The sequence below is a fragment of the Mustela putorius genome, unplaced genomic scaffold, assembly GCF_011764305.1.
Source record: "Mustela putorius furo isolate JIRA1106 unplaced genomic scaffold, ASM1176430v1.1 tig00003937_pilon_pilon_pilon, whole genome shotgun sequence".
Taxonomy (NCBI): Eukaryota; Metazoa; Chordata; class Mammalia; order Carnivora; family Mustelidae; genus Mustela; species Mustela putorius.
In genome coordinates, this window is record NW_025422082.1 from 2581811 (window position 1) to 2602096 (window position 20286).

At 53.9% G+C, this 20286-nt stretch overlaps 1 protein-coding gene across 2 annotated transcripts; it reads right to left on the bottom strand.

Moving 5' to 3' along the window:
• Positions 1–14816: 14816 nt before the first annotated feature.
• DOK2 (docking protein 2) lies at positions 14817–19483 on the bottom strand. 2 transcript variants are annotated; one of them, XM_004763326.3, is made up of 5 exons: positions 19292–19483; positions 18009–18290; positions 17669–17756; positions 16664–16845; positions 14817–15951 (listed from the first exon to the last, which is right to left on the bottom strand). In XM_004763326.3, the coding sequence occupies exons 1-5, from the start codon at positions 19352–19354 to the stop codon at positions 15346–15348; spliced, it is 1221 nt and encodes a 406-aa protein (XP_004763383.1). In that variant the 5' UTR covers positions 19355–19483; the 3' UTR covers positions 14817–15345. The 2 variants fall into 2 exon arrangements, with proteins under 2 accessions (XP_004763383.1, XP_004763382.1); XM_004763325.3 differs by having other exon boundaries at positions 16664–16848; positions 19292–19482.
• Positions 19484–20286: the final 803 nt, after the last annotated feature.

Here is a 20286-nt window from a genome sequence, read left to right on the forward strand (position 1 = left end):
ACTCTCCCTGACATTCCCATCTCTCATCTTTCCAGATCCCAACCTCATCCCCCACAAGTGGCCACCTGTTATTAGCTCCTCAGAGATCCTTCCAGAGTTTCATTATGTAGGCACAAGCAAATATTCCCTTACTCTCCCTTTTTAAAACACAAAATGCAGCATACTGTACAGACTGCTCTCCACCTTGCTTTTTTCTGCCCCTGACAGTGTGTCTTATGCATCATACAAAACTTTCTTTTTATTTCCTTTTTATGGCTACATAGTATTCCTCACATGGGTGAACCAGAGTCTCCCAAAAAGACACCTCTTGATGGACAGTTACTTTGTTTCCAGTCTTTTCCCATTGCAAACAAGGCTGCAACAAATAGCCATAAAGATAGGTCCTTTGCACTTTACACAAATATATTTGCAGAATAAATTCCCAGAAGTGGCATTGCTGGGTCAGAAGATCTGTGTATTTATAATGTTGATAGCTATGGCCAAATTGCCCTCCATAGAGGTCACACACATTTATCTTCCCTTGAGAAATATGAGAGTGGCTGTTTCCTCACAATTTCACTATTAGAATGTGTTATCAAATTTCTGGACTCTTGCCAATCTGATAGGAGCAAAAATTATTTATCAGTATAATTTTAATTTGTATTTCTACTTTCTGAATGAGATTAAACATCGTTGTATACATTTAAGAAGCATTTGTATTTCCTTCCTCTAGATGTACTTTGCTACCCATTTATCTCTTTTGGTCTTCACAACACCCCTGTGAGAAACAGAAGGCAAGTATTAATAAGATCGGCATTTTAAAATGATAAAGCTAAGACTCAAAGCATTTAAGATGCTGGCTCAAAGCCATAGGCTGGTATGGGGCAAAGCCAAAATTCATCCTGCATTTTCCTTCTGTTGGCCATGAATCACTCCCCTCTGAACCCAGAGCAGTTCTGTGACATGACAGGAGAAAGAGCCAGGGGACCAGGAGGCTGACCTGGCTTCTCACCGCAGCTGGGGAGTCACAGGCTGTGTGCCTTTGGGCCAGTCACTCCTCTCGGGGCCGACTTTCCATATCTATAAAACCAAGATTTGAACTAAATCACTAAGGTCCCTTCCAGGAAATGATTATAGTGGGAAGCACTCCATGAATCTTTTATTATTATTTCTTTTTGAGCGGAGGAAATAAAACCATTTTCAAACCTCCCAAGATGAGAACTTTCAAATCATACCCGTTTACGTGAACCCAGTCTAATCAGAGGCTGTATGTGCAGAGGCAGGTGATGGGAGAAAGGGGGGCTTCGGGCATGGTAGGGAAGGAAGTGGGACCTGTTGCTGCTGCTCCATGTTGAGAGCTGATGGCAGGATTTTCGGGAGTTTTGCAGGCCAACTGACGTCAACCTGATGGCTGAGAAATGGTCATATACGGAATATTGACACCAAAGAAAACAGCAAATGCTGGAAATAATGGCCTCCCCATCTCCCACCCCCAGCGTCGGTTATTCAAGATCTCCCAGCCCTTCTCCGCTGGAGAGTCTGCAAAAATCATAAGCAACAGGGAGACTAGGGAGTTGAGATGATTTGGGGGAGTGTGGAGGGTTCTGGGACTGTGCCGCACCCACCAATACCCCCCTGGTGCTCAGGCAGGGACCGCCAGGCCACCTCTCCACGTCACCGCGGGGGGCGAAGATGACCCCTGGGGCAAACTGCGGGACTCAAAGCCCTGCTCCTTCATACTAGCAGTGGGACCTTCTACCTGCTCTGCCTCGGGTTCCTCCTCTGAAAAATCCGGAAGTGACAGCCCACCCACCTCTAAGGGGTTTGTGAGGACACGGGAGTTGATCCACAGAAAGCCTTTAGAACAGCGGCGCTCCGCCCAGCGAAGGCTCAGTTAGCGCGGGGCCCTCGCAGGAGCAAGCAAGCTCAGGACAGCCCCAGGCGGGAAGCCTCTCTGGCTGTCGCTCTGGGACCTTGGGCAGCTCCCCTGGCCCCTCGAGGCCTGTCCCCACATCTGTAAAGGACTAAATTGGACTGGATCGTCTCTCCACTTCTCTAGGGCCAGCAGTCATGATCCCACTGTGTCTGCCCATGAGGAACGCAGCTCTCTGAGGCATGACCCTCCAGACTTGCTCCTTCCTGCCCTGCACCACTGGTCCCAGTAAGCCCTTCTTCAGATTTCCTTCTTGACAGTAAGGGTCCTTGAAGGTCAGAGCCAGCCCTCTACCCACAGTGATGAAACTCATAAGTCTCTCGGCCTGGAGCAGCACCCTTTTCTCCCCTCCCAGTCTGGGGGTGCAGCTGCTGCATCACCTCCCTCAGGAAGCCTTCCCTGATTCCCGAGTAGAGTCAGGCCTCCTTCCATGGGCCAGGCATCCACACACTGGTGTTATGTATGTGGACCCCTGAGCACTCAAACATACCACGCTTTGAGTCTCTCCCCATCTCCCCACTAGACTCCTTGAGTCAAGAATTTGTTGCCTGTTTTTTCTGCCCCCTTACCTAGCCGGAGAAGACCCTCAATGCTGAAATGAAGGAGGGAGGGAAAAGTGAATGGAGAAATGGACAGAGGGAGGGAGGGAGGGAAGGAGGGTGGGAAGGAAACCAGGTGTTTTCTGAAACAAGCCCTCGCCCACCCACCACTGCCCCCACAGTGCTATCCCAAACCTTGAATTTCTGCTGCAGAGTGAACCCTGTAACTTCAGTAGCTCCACTGCTCCCCTCCCCCCACAGATCTTGGTATAAAAAATAAAGAGAGAGAGAGAGAAATCGCCCAGATAAGGGCTGGGTAATGAGCCATGCGAGGTGAGCAAGCACTGCATTCCTCACTTATTTGGGCTGGTCCAGACCTAGCAAGCTCTACTAGCTCCCTCTCCCTGCCAACCCTGGGGAACATTTCCAGCTGGTCCGCCAGGGGGCTGGTTCCCTATAGTCTTCTCTGCTGGGACCCAAGAGCTCTGTGGATCTTGGGGCTTTGAATGAAGGAGGAGGGGGGCAGGGACAGATGGCAGGCCCCACGGCACTTGCACACCTGAGAGTGAGTGCCTCAGGTCTCGATGCTGGCAAACACCACCTCTTCCTCATAGCCCCCCCTCCCCGCCCGCCCCTACCACCGGAGGTTTGCCCCTCCTCCCTCCATAACCCTAGCCCCTTCCCTGCTTGGTACTTTCCCATAGTACAAACTGATATCCCATCAATTTCACTTGTTTCTTATTTGTTTATTATCCCCCTCTCCCCAAAGAATGGAAATCCCACAAGGGCTGATTTCCATCTCTTACGTTCACTCTGTACCACCAGGACCAAGAACACTTGTTTGGCACTTCCCCCATGCTCCATCAATACTTGTTGAATGAATGGAAACACATATCTCCTGCCTCCAACCTGAACACATGCACAAGCACAGGGGCATGTGCACGAACACCCCATCCAGACCAAGGTTCTAGCTGTTGTCTACATCCCACCAAATGATAATAACCGAGATGGTGGCTAAGAATGAACTTAGGGCATGATTGCTTTGTAGAAGTATTTGCATTTTATAAGGGAGACCTTTAGAAATGATCAAATCTTTCATGAGCAAATGGAGTCCAGGAATAATGGTGGATTATATGGGGGAGATATTTGGGGCCCCCTCCTGCCCTGCTCAGAGTGCCTCAAGGCACAAAGTGGGAAGTCAGGCCCCCGAATTTCACAGCCAACTGCTGGCCCACCTCTAAAGTCAGTTCAGCTCTCCCTGACTCCTGAGGAAGGTGTATCAGCTGACCACCTCTCTCCTCTTCTCCAGCCAAGCCCCTCAAGAAGGCCTCATTGTGTCTTTGTCTAGGTAGCCAGGGCCAGGAGTGAGTTGCACAGATTCTGGCTCACTGGAGCAGTGGCCCCCAGCCAGGCCTGGTATAAAGCTCTTCGGAGATTCCCTGGCATTTTAGTTCAGTGTTACAAGGTCCAAAACCTCAGGTGCCCAGAAGACCTGGCATGTTGGCACTCTGGGCTGCAGACCCCACAGTAAAGGCCAGAATGTTTATGGATGAAGCAGGAGAATGCTCAGAGCCAAGGGGATTTGTGAGCCCATTGAAGCCAGCTTACCAAGCATCTTATGTGCATAAAGCACACACTTGGGCCCCAGGGAGAGGAATATCCTGGGCCCCAGATCACTGCCTCCTACTCCCTAGCACCCCCAACAGCTCTGATCAGGCCAGGCTAGGGCTTCTTCAGGGGAGCCAGTCCAGAGCCTAGCCTCAGGAGGACCCCTGAAAACAGAAAGAGTCCTTCAGATTATCCTTTCACTTAGGAAGACGACCCATGTGGGCGGTGTCTGAGCTTGCCCATCAGGGGACCCCAGGCTACTTAGGGACCAACTCTATCACTCCCCTTAGGGGTGCTATGAATTGCTGGGAGGGGTCTGGAGTCCAGACCTCCCAGAGAAGGAGCTGAGGGTGTGATATGGCTGTTCCTCCTGCAGCCTCACCTTCTGGAGGCAAGAGGTAGCCCTGAAGACCAAGCCATCAGTGACATGAAGGTGCCCACACTGGCCAGCAATGACTGTCCAGCATTGGACATTCGGAATGTGCCAGCATCCAGATGCGGCCATAGAAGGACACCCTGGCAACCCCACCTGCTCAGCTTTATCAAGGGTATGCTTAAGTTGTTTTGTTTTGTTTTGTTTTTAAATTTTTATTTATTTATTTGACAGAGAGAGAGACAGTGAGAGAAGGAACACAAGCAGGGGGAATGGGAGAGAGGGAGAGGCAGGCTTCCTGCCGACCAGGGAGCCCAATGCGGGGGCTAGATCCCAGGACCCAGAGATTATGACCTGAGCCCTGTGCTACAGACGCTTAAAGACTGGGCCCCCCAGGCGCCGCAGGGACACACTTTAAAGAGCCAGTATGCTCTCTAGGATGGAGACCACACCTACCCCCTCAGTTCCTGAACAGAGCATAGCCTGGGTGGGGTGGGGAGGGCAGTAGAGAAGGCTTCTGGGTTATCCTAGAGTGGGAGTAGGGGGCCAGGAAAGAACTTTAGGCCTCCTGCCAGAACTGCTCTCTTCTCTGGGAGCAGAGCAGTGTGTGACAGGCCCTGGGGAGCCCAACCACAGGCCGCCAGTCTCCCTAAGTGCAGCTCCTCCATCCAGAGGGTCTCCATTGATCTCCTGGAGATTTCGCCAGCTGGTCAGTTCTCCATCCCACTTTTTCTTGTGGCTCCCTCCCCTCCTCTTCAGGCCATCCCTCATCTGCCCCCCCCCCCCCCCGCCTCCAGTCTGGATCAGCAGGAAGGGGCAGCGACTTAAAGGAGCCAGGCCCAAGCTTCGGTTCACGGTCAGCCTTCCCACAGGTGCCAAAGTCTCCCTCTGCCCTGACACCTTTATGCCAAGCCCGGCTGTGTGTGCTGCCTCTGCCAAGCTTCAGAGGGAGCCAGCTGGCCCGCTAAGAACAGGTGGATTTTAGAGTTCAGAGCCCCCACGTCCCCACCATAGAGCCGCCTTAGGTCGCATTCACACTGCTCTCAGTCCCACACCTCTCAGAAGCTCAGGTGGTCCCTGAGCTATGAACTGATAAGTGTTCCTGATGGAACAGAGGCTCACAATTTCCACTCATCTTCCCACCATCTTATTTGAGCCACGTGGCAACCCCAGGAGGTCGACAGATATGACTAAGCCTACTTCACAGATGGGAAAACGGTGGCTCAGAGAAGCGAAACGACTTGTTCAAGGTAGCACAAGCAAGTGCTAGAGCCAGTTTTCTTCCCATTCTGCGACACTGCCTCTCGAAGTTCTCAAATCACAAAGGGTGCCTGGTGCACCCACCAGGCAGGGTGCATGCGTGGCTGAATCCCACATGGCCACTTAGGAGCCTTGTGACCTTGAGCAAGTCATCAAGTCTCCAGTCTGGTCTTCAGAGTCCTCATCTGTAAAATACAATGACATGCAATGTTTTGAAAGGAACCAAGGAGAATGTGGAATGCTCTGGATTCTAGGAAGCCATCGTCCCCACAGCTGCAGCTAGCATTCGCACCCAGGTGCTGTGATGATATGATACAGTGTGACAAAGCAGCCCCGAAGGCTGATCGTGACTTCCAAACCCAAAGCTGCCGTCTCTCCCTCATGACTCCCTTTGTGAAAAGAATGGAGAGGACCAGGCATATGGCTGAGAGGAGAGGCATGGCAGAAAGCTACATGGAACAGAGAAGGTTTCGGGTCAGGGGTGATTTAAACTTGGTGACAGGCATTCCTGGGAGCTGAAAGAGAGTGAGCCCAGCCGGTACCGCGGGAGGGAAGAAAGGCGGGTATACAGAGGGAGACCTCTAAGGCTACCTGCCAAGGAAGGTGACACAAGATTGCACAGTCTTTTGCAGGAACCTACTAATAAAGGACCCCAGTCCATGAAAAGTGCCCCTCAGACGTTTATGGGTTTTTTTTTTAAAGACTTTATTTATTCATTTATTTATTTATTTATTTATTTGACAGAGAGAGAGAGATCACAAGCAGGCAGAGAGGCAGGCGGGGGGGGGGGGAGCAGGCTCCCCTCTGAGCAGAGAGCCCAACGTGGGGCTCGATCCCAACACCCTGAGACCATGACTTGAGCCGAAGACAGATGCTTACCCACTGAGCCACCCAGGTACCCCCAGACGTTTATGGTTAACCCAGGTACTGGCTGTCTTGTCTTCTAGTACTGATGCCACCTCCACTGAGACCACCATGCCTATGTCTTCTGCTCCTGCACTTCTGTGTCCACGGGCACCAGAAACTCCTAAGGTACTGTCTCTTTTCTGTCTCCAGCCCAACTGTAAGAAATGCCCAGAGGTACAGCCAGTGCTCCAAGTGAAGGACGAATGCTGAGAGACAGGACCAAGAGATAGATACCAAAGCACAGCTCCACCATGGTCCGTGAGAACAGCACCCCTGGCCTTATGCAGTGCACAGCCTGTGGTACTGTATGGTAGCCACGTAGATACTATACAGTCCTCAGAGCACCCCATCTCTCTGACAGCTTGTGCTTTATTCCTCAACCAAGCTTGTCATGCTCACCTGAGCCTGCTAGCATTGTTCATTGCCCAACCTGTACAACCATCCACAGAGACGCTGCAATGCTGTCTCCTTCCTTGATGGTGAGGTTTCTTCCAAGAAACTCCTCTGTCTCTCATGCGAGAGGATCCACCCTACCAGTTCTCCAGACACGTCTGAACTCCGGCTGTGGGTCCAGTCTACATTTAAATTAAGATTTTGTGGCTCATATTTCCAATACTCCCCTCTTGTTGAAGTCATTCCCACTGCCTTGCTGTCCTTGGCAATTGCCTTAGAACAAAGGACTGTAGAGCTCATGGGAACATTAAAGGTCTCCTAATCCAGCTCTCTCACTTTGCAGATAAAAAAAAAAAAATCTGGGCTCAGAGAGGGGGAGTGACTTGCCTAGAATCCCACAGCCAGTTAGTGGCAGAGCAGGGATCCAGTCTCCTAGTTCAGTGCTCTGTGTGGTATACCATACTGTCGCCATCATGGACATTCAAGGTTAACAGCACAGAGCAGAGATGCCCCAAGCCCAGACACCTCTATACTCTGTACTGCTGCCCCCTTTGGGGAATCAAAGACTTTTTTTTTTTTTTTTAAAGGGAAGCAGCTCCCTTTGTCTATTGGGAAGCAGGATCATGTGCTGAGCCAGCCAAGCCAGAAAGCAGGAGCTGGAAATCACAAGTTGGCTATCAGGATCTGACAAAGCCTGAAGGTCCAAATGCCCGCAGGGAGGTAGGTGGCCCAGTCTCTGCCTCAGATTCAGGCTGGGCTTGGCTGCTCCGTTCTGCCCAGCTGGCACTGCAGGTCCCAGACACTGGACGCCTGGCTCGGAATGCCAGCTCTTACTTCCTTCAGGCTCCTCTCCAGCCTCCCAGGTCCACGAAAGCCTGCTGAGTGCTCCGTGCCCCAGGTTCTATGCCCAGCCAGCCCACCTTGGCGGGTCATGCTCCCCGCTTCTAGCCTCCCCCAGCACCACCTCCCTTCCCCAGACCCAGCCAGCTTCCCACTCCGTCTCAGCCAACAGTACTTGAGGATTTTTCTCACTGGTCCTCTGGCATAACCCCAGGTTTGAACTAACCATCCCCCCAGGCACCCGGCAGCAGTGGAACCAGGCTTGGATGACCACTCTGCTGTCCACAGACTGTAGTTTCTTGAGGCTTCTCCTTCCTTTGTGACAGGGCAACGTGGTCTTATCCCAACCTCTCTCCCAGAGTTCCCCAGGGAGCCCCCACCCCCCCCCCCAATCCTGCTGGAACCTCCAGTCCCTTGCCTGGTCGCCATCTCAGTTTGTTCCTTCTTCCGTCCACATCTTCCGGTCCGGCCAGGTCCAACCATCTGCCTCTCCCTGCTCCCTCTCCTCCCCACCAATCCTTCAGCTGCCCTTGCCCCATAATGGCTCATGGAGCAAGTTGTTCCTCTCCGCAGGAGGAAGCAGGAACCTGGGAGCCCAGAACCGGCTGCCACCCTGCTGAGGAAAGCTGCTGCTGGGGATTAGGGTCAAGGATAACAAAGGCAAAGAAGAGGGGGCATAGTTATGAAGGAAAATAGAAAGAGAATAGGACTGCATAGCATTCCTTCCTGTATGGATCAGTGAGGTAGCCAGCAGAAAATGAACAGCCTCTGTCTAAGCTGCCCTTAATTAACCTGGGCTTCTGGCTCATACCCCTGGGCATTTACTCAGGGACTTGCAGGGGTGACATTGGGGGAGTGAAGACAGCTTTGCTCAGAGATCCTAGAGTAAAGCATTCAGGAATCCCTGCCCCTTGGTCCCTCCCCTGGGCACCTAAAAAACTAAAAATGTCTCCCTGTGGGCATCACAGGACTCGCCATCAGCCTTGTGTTCCTTTGCATTAAGCACAACTGTAAACAATCTCTAATAAAATGTAAGTACATCTGAAAGGGATTCAAAATTACCCTGGCCTCAGTTTCCTTAAGTGGAAGATAAGCACTCAGGCGAGATGGTAGCCAAGAGGCGCCTTCTGGCTCCAATGTTCTGCTCCCTGAAAGGTCACAGGAGAGGGGTTTCCCAGCTCCCGGGGCACCCTGAGAGCCCTGTTGTGGAGAAGTAGGGCTGAGCCGCCCAGATGGGCACAGTAAGACAGGTGGGCTCCAACAGGTGAAGACCGCCAGCCCACATCCTAGGCAGAGCCCGGCGTTGTGTGCACCTTCTGCGCCCTTGCGCCTGGCTGCGGGGTTTCAGGGCTGCAAGGGTGGTGGGGGACAGACCCCACCAGCCCGTCCCTCTAAACCGCAGTCGGGGCCCTTCCCCCCTCCCGCCTCCCTTCCCGCAGTCAGCACCCCTCCCCTCGCCCATCCTCACTTTTTGTATTTTTTTTTTAAAGATTTTATTTATTTATTTGACAGAGAGAGATCACAGTAGACAGAGAGGCAAGCAGAGAGAGAGAGAGGAGGAAGCAGGCTCCCTGCTGAGCAGAGAGCCCGATGCGGGACTCGATCCCAGGACCCTGAGATCATGACCTGAGCCGAAGGCAGTGGCTTAACCCACTGAGCCACCCAGGTGCCTTCTCACTTTGCATTTTTAAAGAGGCCTCTGCTGGGAGAGGGAGGGATTCCTGGAGTTGATTGGGGGAATGCTTCTGGATGGGGAGCTCGCGGTTCCACATGACACATGTCGCGGTTCCACATGACCATGACACATCGGGGGACCCCAGGAGTTTCCCCCACTGGACTCTGTCTGCAATCCAGAGGGAGAGGTAGCCAGTTCCCGCAGAGGTCTCTGCGTCCCTTCAACCCCCTTCTCCTCAGCCTTCTCTTCCCACCAACCCTCGGCTGGCTGCAGGGCAGGGGCTCCACCGCTGTGTTTTGATCCTACCAGTGGGCACCGCTCACCAGCCGGACCAGACCGCTGGGTGACCCTTTCCAGCAAGGAGCCTGTGCCTGCCCTGGGGTCCCAGCTGCCAGGCCATGAGTGGGTGCAGAGGGTCGGATGACAGGGGGAGACCTCCCCTGTGGCTTCTGCTCTCTGGCTCTGCCTCAAGCCCGGGGCCTTCTAGTCCATGAAACAGCCTACTTCTAAGCTCTCCCATTTCTGGGCATAAAAGGGCCAGACAGTGCTACTCTGCCCAGCTGGGCAGAGTCCCCTCAGAAGAAGCTATATAGCCAGCTCCAAAAGGCTTTGATGTGGCTCTCCTCCCCTCTCCTTGACTATATTCTTCTTTCCTCTCAAAGTCCTATCTATCCTTTCCAACCAGGCCCTCCCGCTTCCACAAAGCCCAAGTTCAGCTCCCAAAGGTAGGGGGCTCTGCTTCTCTCTGCTTCTGTTCCTTTGCTCATGAAATGGGGACATCTCACCCTGTCTGCCTCAGCTTGGTTGGAAGGACAGCGAGACTGTGGGTAAGACGGCAGTTCTGGATGGGCCCGGCACTGCTCTAGTGCCCCGTGGTTATTCCCTCCCTTAGTCTTCACAGCAAACCTCTGAGACACATATCATTAGTATCCCCATTTTACAGATATGCACACAGATACTTGGAGCAGGTACGCAAAGACACGCAGAGAGCAAGTAGCAGAAGCAGAACTGGAACTCAGGTCATCAGGCCACAGTTTGTGTGCCTTGTCGACTGCCTCAAACACCCTTGAAGCCGCTTATAAATACGGAAAGGCTGTACAGACTCAAGAACAGTATTGTCATCCCAACTACTGTAGTCTCTTCAGGCGCACCTTCATGCCACCCTCCCCCTCCCCTGCTCCATCTGAAAGCAGAAGGCTGCCAGGGTGCAGGGCTTAGAATTACTTAATCCCAGCTCTGGGACTCCTGTGCCACACCAGATCCCCTGGAACCTGGAACCCACAGCCCTTCCTGAACTCACCAGCTACCTCTGGCCTAGACATCCAGGAGCTGGTGTCAAAAAGAGGACTGTAACATGAGAAAGAGGTCAGGAAGAGAGGGGCAAGCCTGGCCAGGGCCAAAAGATGGATGGGGCCTGCTCCTTGCTGGCTGGTCGGCATTGGACTGGCCCAGGAGCTGAGGATAGGAGCAGGGCAGTGACGTGCGGCTATTTTCCAGGGGAAGCCAGACTGATGCCTAATCAGATCAGATGCTGCTGCCCAGAACCCCCTCCCATCCCGCTACCTCCCTCTGTCACTCACTGACATCCCTGCTTGCTTCCCAGCCCCGCCCTCCCTGAGGTCTCCAGCTGCCCCAGCTGATTTTATAAATGGCCCTTGCAGGAGGTGGGCACCTTGGCTAATTGAATCAGTGCCTAGGAGGCAGGAGGCAGGAGGCTGGTTAGCATCATGGCTGAAAGGTGGTGGCAGCAACAGCTTGAGTACAGCCATTAGGAAGGAGTCTAAGTGAGCAGAGAGGCCCAGGCAATCCTGAGTTGGGAACTCACCAGCGAGCCCTGGATGCCCCCACTGGGAGCCCAGAGTCGACTTACAGGGTAGACCACAGGCCAAAACACACACACACACACACACCCCACTCATGCTCTTGAAAAAAGAAAATCCAAAGGAGGGCAAGAGTGAGAAGAGAAACAGGAAGAATGATATAGTGTGCTTGTGGGCACACCCGTGCTCTTAGGTGACTCTGTGTACACATCTCTATGCTGGGCACCGCTCGTGGTACCATTCTTCCCTGCCCTGATGTCACCTCTGCATAATGATTAGCCAATAAAAGTTTCTAAGGGTCCCAGTCACAACAGAGCATCTCGTGGTATCAACAGCTGCCAGGTAGCAGACCTGGAGCCCCAAGGAGCTTTCCAGTAGCACTGCCACTTCGTCTTACATTGCCCTGTCCCCTCCAGACCAGTCTTTTCCCTTCCCTATGAATTTGCCTCTGACAGCAGGGCTGATGAGGGAGCAGGAGGCTGGCTGAGGACAAAGCAAAAGCTGGCGCCTTGCACCCCCTCTTCACCCGCTCCCCTCCATATGTGTAGCATTCCTCAGGCACCCCTAATCGCCATAAAACGATAAATAGTTAACTTGCAGGGATCGCAATCCTGCAGAACAGGAATCTCCCTTGCTCTACAAGATGTCCTAGAGACCTAAACAGGGAGGTTACCTTATCAATAGCACAAATTTCCAGAGGCAAATAACTCTTGGTTCCTGAAGCCCTAATGTCCCCCTCCCACCATAAACTGGAGGAGACTGGAGTAGAAGGGAATGTAAATGATAGCAGGATCATAATGCCCCACCAAGAATCTCCCAATTATCTTGATGTTAGTGCCTGACCTAAAGACAACATTGATCAAGCCATAGGGCAAGGACTGCCCCCTCCCCGGGCACCTTGTAGGCCCTCCCTAACATGTGAGAATTCTGTTGAAATCTCCCGTTCCTTCACCACCTCCCCCCAACCGTGGGGTATATAACATGCCCACCTTCACAACCCGGGGCAGCAGCTCTTCCTGCCCACGGGTCCTGTCCCTGTGCTTTAATAAACCACCATTTTGCACCAATGACGTCTTAAGAATTCTTTCTTTAGTCGTCGGCTCCGAACCTCCTCACCCCACCAAACCTGACTTAGGTTCTGGGACTTCATCAGGGCTGGCACAGAAACACTTCAAGGGAGGCTTTCCCCCTGTGTTTCTGTTTAAGATGGATCCCTAAGGTTCACCCAGTCACTAATCCATTCAGTCAATGTCTCCTGCATAGCCCCTCTGCATGTGGGCTCCATGAGGACAGGGGATGGGTCCATGTTGCTCCCGCAGCTACCCAGCTCTTGGTGGGGCCGGGATGTGGCATGGACTAACGGGCACTCATCCTAGGCAACACCGCGGTTGTGGCTGGCACAGGCGTTCTCTGTAGGATGACCCACCCACCTGGTCATGTCTTCTGAGAGGGACACTGATGGCACCATCATTGTCCTTAGCAGCTGCCCCAAGGACTTTCATTACCCCTCCCAACTTCCCCAAATGCTCCACTTCCCCTGCCCTCCGCCAGCACACCACCTTTCCCTAGGGCCCCATCTACCACTTCCCTTTAGAGCAAAGAACAGAAGAACTCAGAAGTCCCTGGATCTCTGCAGAGGGGAAAGCGGGGAGAAGGGGGCAGTTTTCAGCTTAGGATCCCACACTACTGGGAGGCAGGGTCCGCAGGGCTCCGGGTGGGATTTGAGCATCGGAAGAGGCAAGCTCGGACATGCCAAGTCTTCAGGTTAGCCTCCATTCTTTTGGCAAAGGCGTAAGTTCCCTCCTTCAGGACCAAGCCCCCACCTGGCAGCAGCTGAGCCCCCAGTGGCCTTTTCCACAGGCGAACACTGCCACCTGCCGGGACCAGCTGGAACGGCCACCTCAAGTGCTCGAGAAAATCCGAAATGGGGCATTCTTGCTGAGGAGTCCTCAACTCCAGCCGGGGCTGGGGAGGGGAATAACTGAAGCCCATAGAGGCCTTGGCCTCCCTGCCCCCAGTGTATTCTGAGGCTGGAACTGGACGGTGGCAACAGGGACAGCCCTTGGCACAGACAAAAGGGGCAGGGGCTCTGTCTCTAGCCTGCTCACCCACCTGCTTCAACTTCCTGTAACAAGGGGCAAAGACATGGTTTGAGATAAAATGTCCATCACAACACACGGGAGAGGCTCTGTCTCATTTCCCTCCTGAGCTCTAGAACCCCTTTCCAGCTGTATTCAGGACTCTTCTAGCTGGATACAATAAAGCCATCTTAACTTCTACATGTCAAAAACCAAGCTCACCTTCTTCCCCAAACCTGGATCTTTCCAGAAATTCCATTTCTCGGTGTTCCCTACCCAATATGACTCCAAGATCTGCAGGCCCTATCTCAACATCTTTGGAGTCCATTATTTTCTGAATTTCTCCTTCCATTGCAGCCTCAAACCATTCCTAACCCCATTCCCAGTTTCCATGGGGCTGGTGGGGTTATTGCCCTAATGTGCAGGCCTTCTGGGACTCTCTGCTCAAAAGCTTCATCATTCCTCCTTCCCCTTTAATCCCTCCTTCCACAACATGTTTGGAACCTGCCTTCCCAACTAGATGGCTGCATGTTCCCCCCCACTCTGAAAGTGGAACTCTTTCTGGAGCACATCCATACCTCCACTCATGCTCACTTTTCGGCACAGAATACTCTCTTCACACATTCCTTTAATCTTCATCAAATTCCTTCCCACACTAGGAGATCCACCTTCCTGGTGAAGTCTTTCTGCATAGGTCTTTTGGTGAACAGCTGTCTCCTCTGGCCCCAGGATCCTGACTCCCACCTTGTGGCACTAATGACCCCCTCTTGTATTGGGCACCTGTGTCCTTGTCCCCTCCCCCCTGGGCTGTCGGCATCTTGAGGCCAGGGCACTCTAGAGCCTGAAAATGCTCCATAATATTGGCCGAATTGGCTGGTAGCAGAAGTGTACTGACATGGCATGGTATAGCATTGACATTGACCTAAAGCAGGCTTTGATAAGAGGGGAGGGTGCGGGGCCTAGCGGCTGACCTGTAGGGAAGCAGAACATGGGGAGTCTATAGAGAATGACAAAGCAGGAAGGGTTCTCAGAACCTACATGGTAGACAAAGAAGGTAAGTCTTAGGAAGGCAAGAGACCCATCAGGACCACACAGCTCCATAGTCCCACTTCTAGCGCATAAGGGCCTCAGGAAGTGCCAACTCTGTACTATCCCCCAAGACAGCTCTTCGAATATATGCCCTGCTTCCCCACTATTTTCCTGGCATTGACCCCAAGCTAGCAAAGGGTTAGAGATGCTTTTCCAAGGTGCCCTGACTTTCACAGACCTGCTACTCTGCGGACAAATGCTTGGGACCCAGTCTAGGCTCAGAGAAGATTTTGCCGCTGGGACAGGAGGTAACAATGGTGGCCTTCCCCAGGAGGGCTGTGGCTGTCTCATCCCCACCCCTCAGCACTGATGCCACACAAAAATATTCCAGAAATGTTTAATGCCACAGAGAAGTCCAAAACCTACAGAAAGCTACAAGCCGTCCTCCAGAGTGCCTGGAGCCAGGGCTATCCCCAGCAGGCAGGAGGCTTGCACAAGCCAAGGAACCAGGGCAATTTGCTGACATCCTTTTGTCCTCTGCCCTAAATGCCCAAGGTTCCTTTAGGCCAGGGAAAGAAAGAAGAGGAAGTGGAAAGGGGTAGGCGGAGGGTGCGTCCCTTTTAGGCATTCTTCCTGCACTGGGATGGTGACTCATGCAGCAGGCCCTGGGAGGGACAATTCCTCAGACCAGACCAAGGCAGGCCAAGCCCAGGGTTCCGGAAGGAACAGAAGGAAGTTCCTGGAATGCAGCGACCAGGAGGAGTAACCAGCAGAAACTAAAAGGGAGGCCTGCCACCAGCCTCCTCCCCCTCCTTCTCACCGGCCTCTGACCCCACCCCCAGTAAGGACGGGTAGTCTTCAGCACCCACAGGCTTCAGCACCTGTATTTGATAGTCCGTGCCTTCTCCCCCATCACTTTGGGCCTTTCTTAAGTATGACGTTGTCATACTCAGTTCCCTGTGGCCAGCCAGCGGCAGAGAGGTCCTGCCCTCTCTGGAGGCCGCGGTCCCTGTCAGCTGTGGCCTGCCTCCTCCAGGCCTCTCCCTGGGGCTCCTGTGGGCTGTCATACAGGGACAGGGCAGCCACTCCCTCAGGCTCATCATATATGTGGTCGGGTCGTGGGGGGAGGTGCTCCTCAATGCTGTCATATAGGGGATCCGCAGGGACGTGGGGAGGGACCGCCAGGACGCCCCTCAAGCTCTTCCCAAGGTTACGGGCCACTGCATCAAAGGGCACAGCATATTCCCCCTCCGGGCCCCGCGGCCGGGCAGAGGGCACTGGAGTGGAGGGCGAGGGAGGTGGCAGGGAGTCGTGGGGCCGGGAGTAGGGGCTTTCTGGCCGGGGCAGCACCGCAGGGACTGTGGCTGGCTGGGATGGCGGCCCAGGATGTGTGCTGTTCTTCTGGGCAGAAATGGCTTCCTCCAGGGCCGAGAAGATCTCGTTGCCTTGCCGGGTTTCGAACTCAAAGTTGCCCTCTCCAGAGATGCAGCGCCGGCCTGCCTCGAAAGAAAAGGTTACCTGGGTGGTGGAAAAAGGAAGATTATTAGCCAGGCCACAGGGTGGGGTCGCTTCCCCTGGACCCAGCTCCCAGGCACAGATCCATCACCTCCAGCTTCCCTCCACAGCAACTGGGGGAGCTTCTCCCCAAGCTGGTTCTCCTCCCTCAGGGTTTTCTCCTTAATTAGCAAAGCCCTCAGGGGCCTGAGTGGCTCAATCATTAAGCCTTCAGCTCAGGTCATTCAGGTCATGGTCCCACGGTCCTGGGATTGAACTCCACATCAGGCTCCCTTCTCTGTGGGAAGCCTGCTTCTCCCTCTCCCACTCCCCTTGCTTGTGTTTCCTCTCTCTGTCTCTCTCTGTGTCAAATAAATAAATAAAATCTAAAAAAAAAAAAAAAAAAAAAAAAAAGCAAAGCCCTCACTCTTACCCTTCCTTCTTCTCCCCGTCCATCCAAGTACGGAGCTTGGCATATACATTCAACCTTAATAATGGTAGCCACCCTTGACCCCTCTGACTGCTACCTCTTCCTGATGCCCAGTCCTTCCACACCCCTCCTCTCTCCCACCCTGCACTCCCCCCCACCCCTGCTGTTTTTCTTCTGCTGGCTTTTCTCTCTGTCTTTCCTTCCTCTTCCCATTCTCCTTGATGGGCCTCTGCGCTCTCCCTGATGATCAATCTCTTCTCTCACAGCTCTTTTCTTTCAACCTGCCCTGTGGCAGCTCCTGCTCACCTTGTCCCGCCCAAAGCGCCTCAGAAACCTGTAGGGCCACTCATACAGCTTGCTGCCCAGCTCATGGCCACCCCACAGCTCCAGGGCTGTCTCCCCAGCCCGGAGGGTGTAGGATCCTCTGAGCCGGCACCTCTCACTGGCTTCTGTGGGTCTCATGGTCACAACAAACTCCTTGCGGGGGGCTACTGGGGAGGAGAGGGAAGAAGATGGTTAATGGGAAAGAGCTGACCTGCCTCAGCTCTGCCCTGCTTTGAATGAGTGTGCCAGAAGTCTCCAGAAAAAGCGTTAGCCATGTGCCCATGACCCCACACCCCACATCTTGAAGGCTAAGCTGCCCTAGGACAGGTCATACTCCCCAAAATGTCAGATACCTCCACCCCCTACCCTAGTCGGCATCAGGCCCTAGCCACATGCACCCCGACCTCATGCCCACATCCTTCCTGCCCCTGTTGCCAGAGCCACAGCCTCTCCTTCTCCCTCTAATCTCCTGCCTGACCCAGCCACCTCCCCAAGTCCTCCTGGACCGGCTGCAGGTGCAGCCAACTCTACCCTCCCAGCTCTTGGCCTGCCCATTGCTGATGCCAACCAGCGCCCTCTGGAAGGTAGGGCTCTAATGTCACCCTGTGTCCATCTGCTCCCCCTGACATACCCAACCCAGTAGGGCTAGACATCACAAAATGGGACTGCCTTGTCAGCAGAAAGCTCCCTTGCCACAGGACACCTTAAATCCACAGAAACAAAACCATTCTCTTCCCAGACAGTGGAAGACAGAGTCCAAGAGCAGCACCCGGCAGCAGGGCCCCGGGCAAGAGGGAGTGAGCTCAGGGCGGGCCAGGCTCCCCCACCCCGGGCCTCTCCCGGAAGCGATGCAGAGAGGCTGATAAGGGGGTTGGCCAGGGCTGGCCGGGGCTGGGGACAACCACAGGGCAGGAAGACTCAGATGTAGCTGCCACAGCCCCACCCCACCATAGCCCTGGGGAGGCTGGAGAGGAGACAGGCCCTCACCTGCGGTCGTGCTGCTGTACAGTTCATTCTCCTCCATGCGGGGCCGGCTGCCCTTCCCCGTGGGCCCCAGCAGCTCCTTCCTCTGGCCCTGAGGAAGACGCCAGGCTCTCACTGCTGGCACCCATGCCCAGCCCCACCTCCAGCCCAGGCCTTCCTCCAGAGCACACTCTGCCTGCTGACCCTTTCCGCATTCTGGACTGGGGTCCCCCACCCCCACGAGGAACCGCCCCCAGCATCCTGACCTTGGCTCTTCTAACATCTGCCCACAGCAGGTACCAAGGGAGCCCCCTAACACACATGCCATGCCCCCTTGCACTTTCTGCACCCATGGATGGCTCACAGGGAAGGCCAAGAGGCAGATGGCCTGGATCCAGTCACTGCGCTCTGAGGCGGGGGCTGCCAGCTGGTACTGGCGCTCCTTGGTCTCCAGGAAGAAGGCGCTGGTGTCCCGGGGGCTGCTGGCCTCCCCGCTGGCCTCAGCCACACGTAGGCAGTCACTGAGGCGGATCACCCTCCTGGCAGCCTCTCCCCGGCGTGGCTTCTCTGGGCCCTCCTGGAGCTCCAGCCGGGCCAGGGCGCAGTCCGACTCTCCATAGAGCACAGCCCCAAACCGGCGCCATTTCTGAATCCAGGTGCATGGCAGGTGGGGTACCGAGAGGGAGCCATCCAGAAACGGAGAGATGGTGACCAAAGGGGAAAGGAGGAGGCATGGGAGAGGTCATGGGGCAGCATTCAGGGACAGGGAGAGGGGCAAAGATCACAGGTAACCTAAGGGCTCAGAGAGAATTAACAGGAGAAATCTTTAGAGATCTGCCCCCCACAACAAAGGAAGAGGCAGTGACAGCCAGTGGAATGCCAAAGGCAGAAGGACACAGTAGTGAGCCCCTGGAAGCGGGCCCAGCCAAGATCCAAGTTGAAGGGCAAAAATCCTATGAGTCCTTGAAGTCCAGAGGAGGGACAAGAGGGCAACAGGAGGGCCCTGACCAGAGACCATGGTTCTTGCTCTATGCGAGGACCTGTAGAAGGCCCCAGGCCAGGAACTTCAGTCCACCCTCTTGAACCTTCCTGCTTCATCCCTTGACAGGTTGGGTCATGAGAGAGAGACAGAGAAGTCCTGGTGTGAGTCAGCTGAGGGAAGGAGGACTTCCTCATTTAAGGAGGCCAAAGAAGGAAAAGGAGGCTGGCCACAGAGACCCCAGCTCAAGCTTACCACCAGCCAAACTCACCCCACTGGAGCAGGAAAGGGAGAAGGAACCTCCACTCTAACCCCGAATTATCCCCTCCACGGCTGCTTTCCTTCCCTTCCCTTCCCAAGCATCCCTGTGAGAAGTTACTACAGAACCAAAGAGGCAAGAAATGGAGTCCGAGTCCTCCTTTACCCCCTCCCCGCTGGCGAACACCACACCCTTCGGCAACCAGCACAGTTTGGGACCTGGCTGGGGAAGCAAGCGACTGCTAAGGAGAGACTCCCCCTAAGCTCGAGCTCTGGTCTAACATGGTGGGTGGCACCGTGCCTACCTTCCCATGAGGGTTTAGAAATGTTCGGGGGCTCCTCCTTCTCCCCAGGAATTGCTAGCAGCCCCCCAACTCCTCCGCCCTGTCCCAGTGTCGTCTTGCTCTTACCTTTCCGAAAGTCTGCTGCTGTAGAAGGTACAGGAAGCCCTGTTTCACGGCTACTTCTTCCATCCTCCCACCATGCCGGCACCCCAGCCCTTCAGCTCGCTCCCTCCACTCCCGCCCTCTTTTTCCCCTCCCTGCCGTGTGTTCCCCCTTCTCTTAAGTTCATTTCCTCTCTGCCTAGAGTTTTCTGCGCTGTTCTCGTCTGCTTGATGACGACAAACCGATAGGCCCTGTGGTTTCTTGCTTTGTGTGTGTGTGTGTGTGTGTGTGTGTGTGTGTGTGTTTGATGAGTGGGTTTCATGCACAAGCTTCCTGCATTTTCATTGAGTAAGAAAACTTCTAAAAAGCTAATTTTCCAGTTTTTCAGCCAGCAACAACTCAGGTACAGAAGCTGGTGGAGGACTCGGCAAACAAGGAATGACTGACCTAGAGCCAAAGAGAGACCCAGAACCAAATTCAACAGTAAAACCAATAGCAAAAGACCCTCATACTCCAGCAGGATGCTCAGCATGACCCAGTGGGAAGAGAGCTTAGAAATCAACCAGACTAAGTCCCCAAATCAAAAATGGAGACTGGGGAGATTGGGTAATTCAACAATGAGTAGACTGGGAGCACCTGAGTGGCTCAGTCAGTTAAGGGTCCGACTCTTGATTTCGGCTCAGGTCATGATCTCGGGGTCTTTGGATGGAGCCCTAGGGTCATGGTCATCAGGCTCCACACTCAGCAGGGAGCTTGTCCCTCTTCCTGTACCCCTCCGCCTACTGGCCCTCTCTCTCCCTAAAATAAGTAAATAAATGTTTTTTAAAATAAAATAAAATAAAAATGTGTAGACAGGCTCAGGAAGATCTGAGGGATATGTTCAAGGTCACCAAACCGAAACCAGGTCTCTCAGCTCAGTAAGAGCTAAGCCATACATACACATACCCAGCATACTGGACACATCAGACAAAGCTCACCACTTTCACACACAGGTGCAACTCTGGTTCATTCCGAGAGGA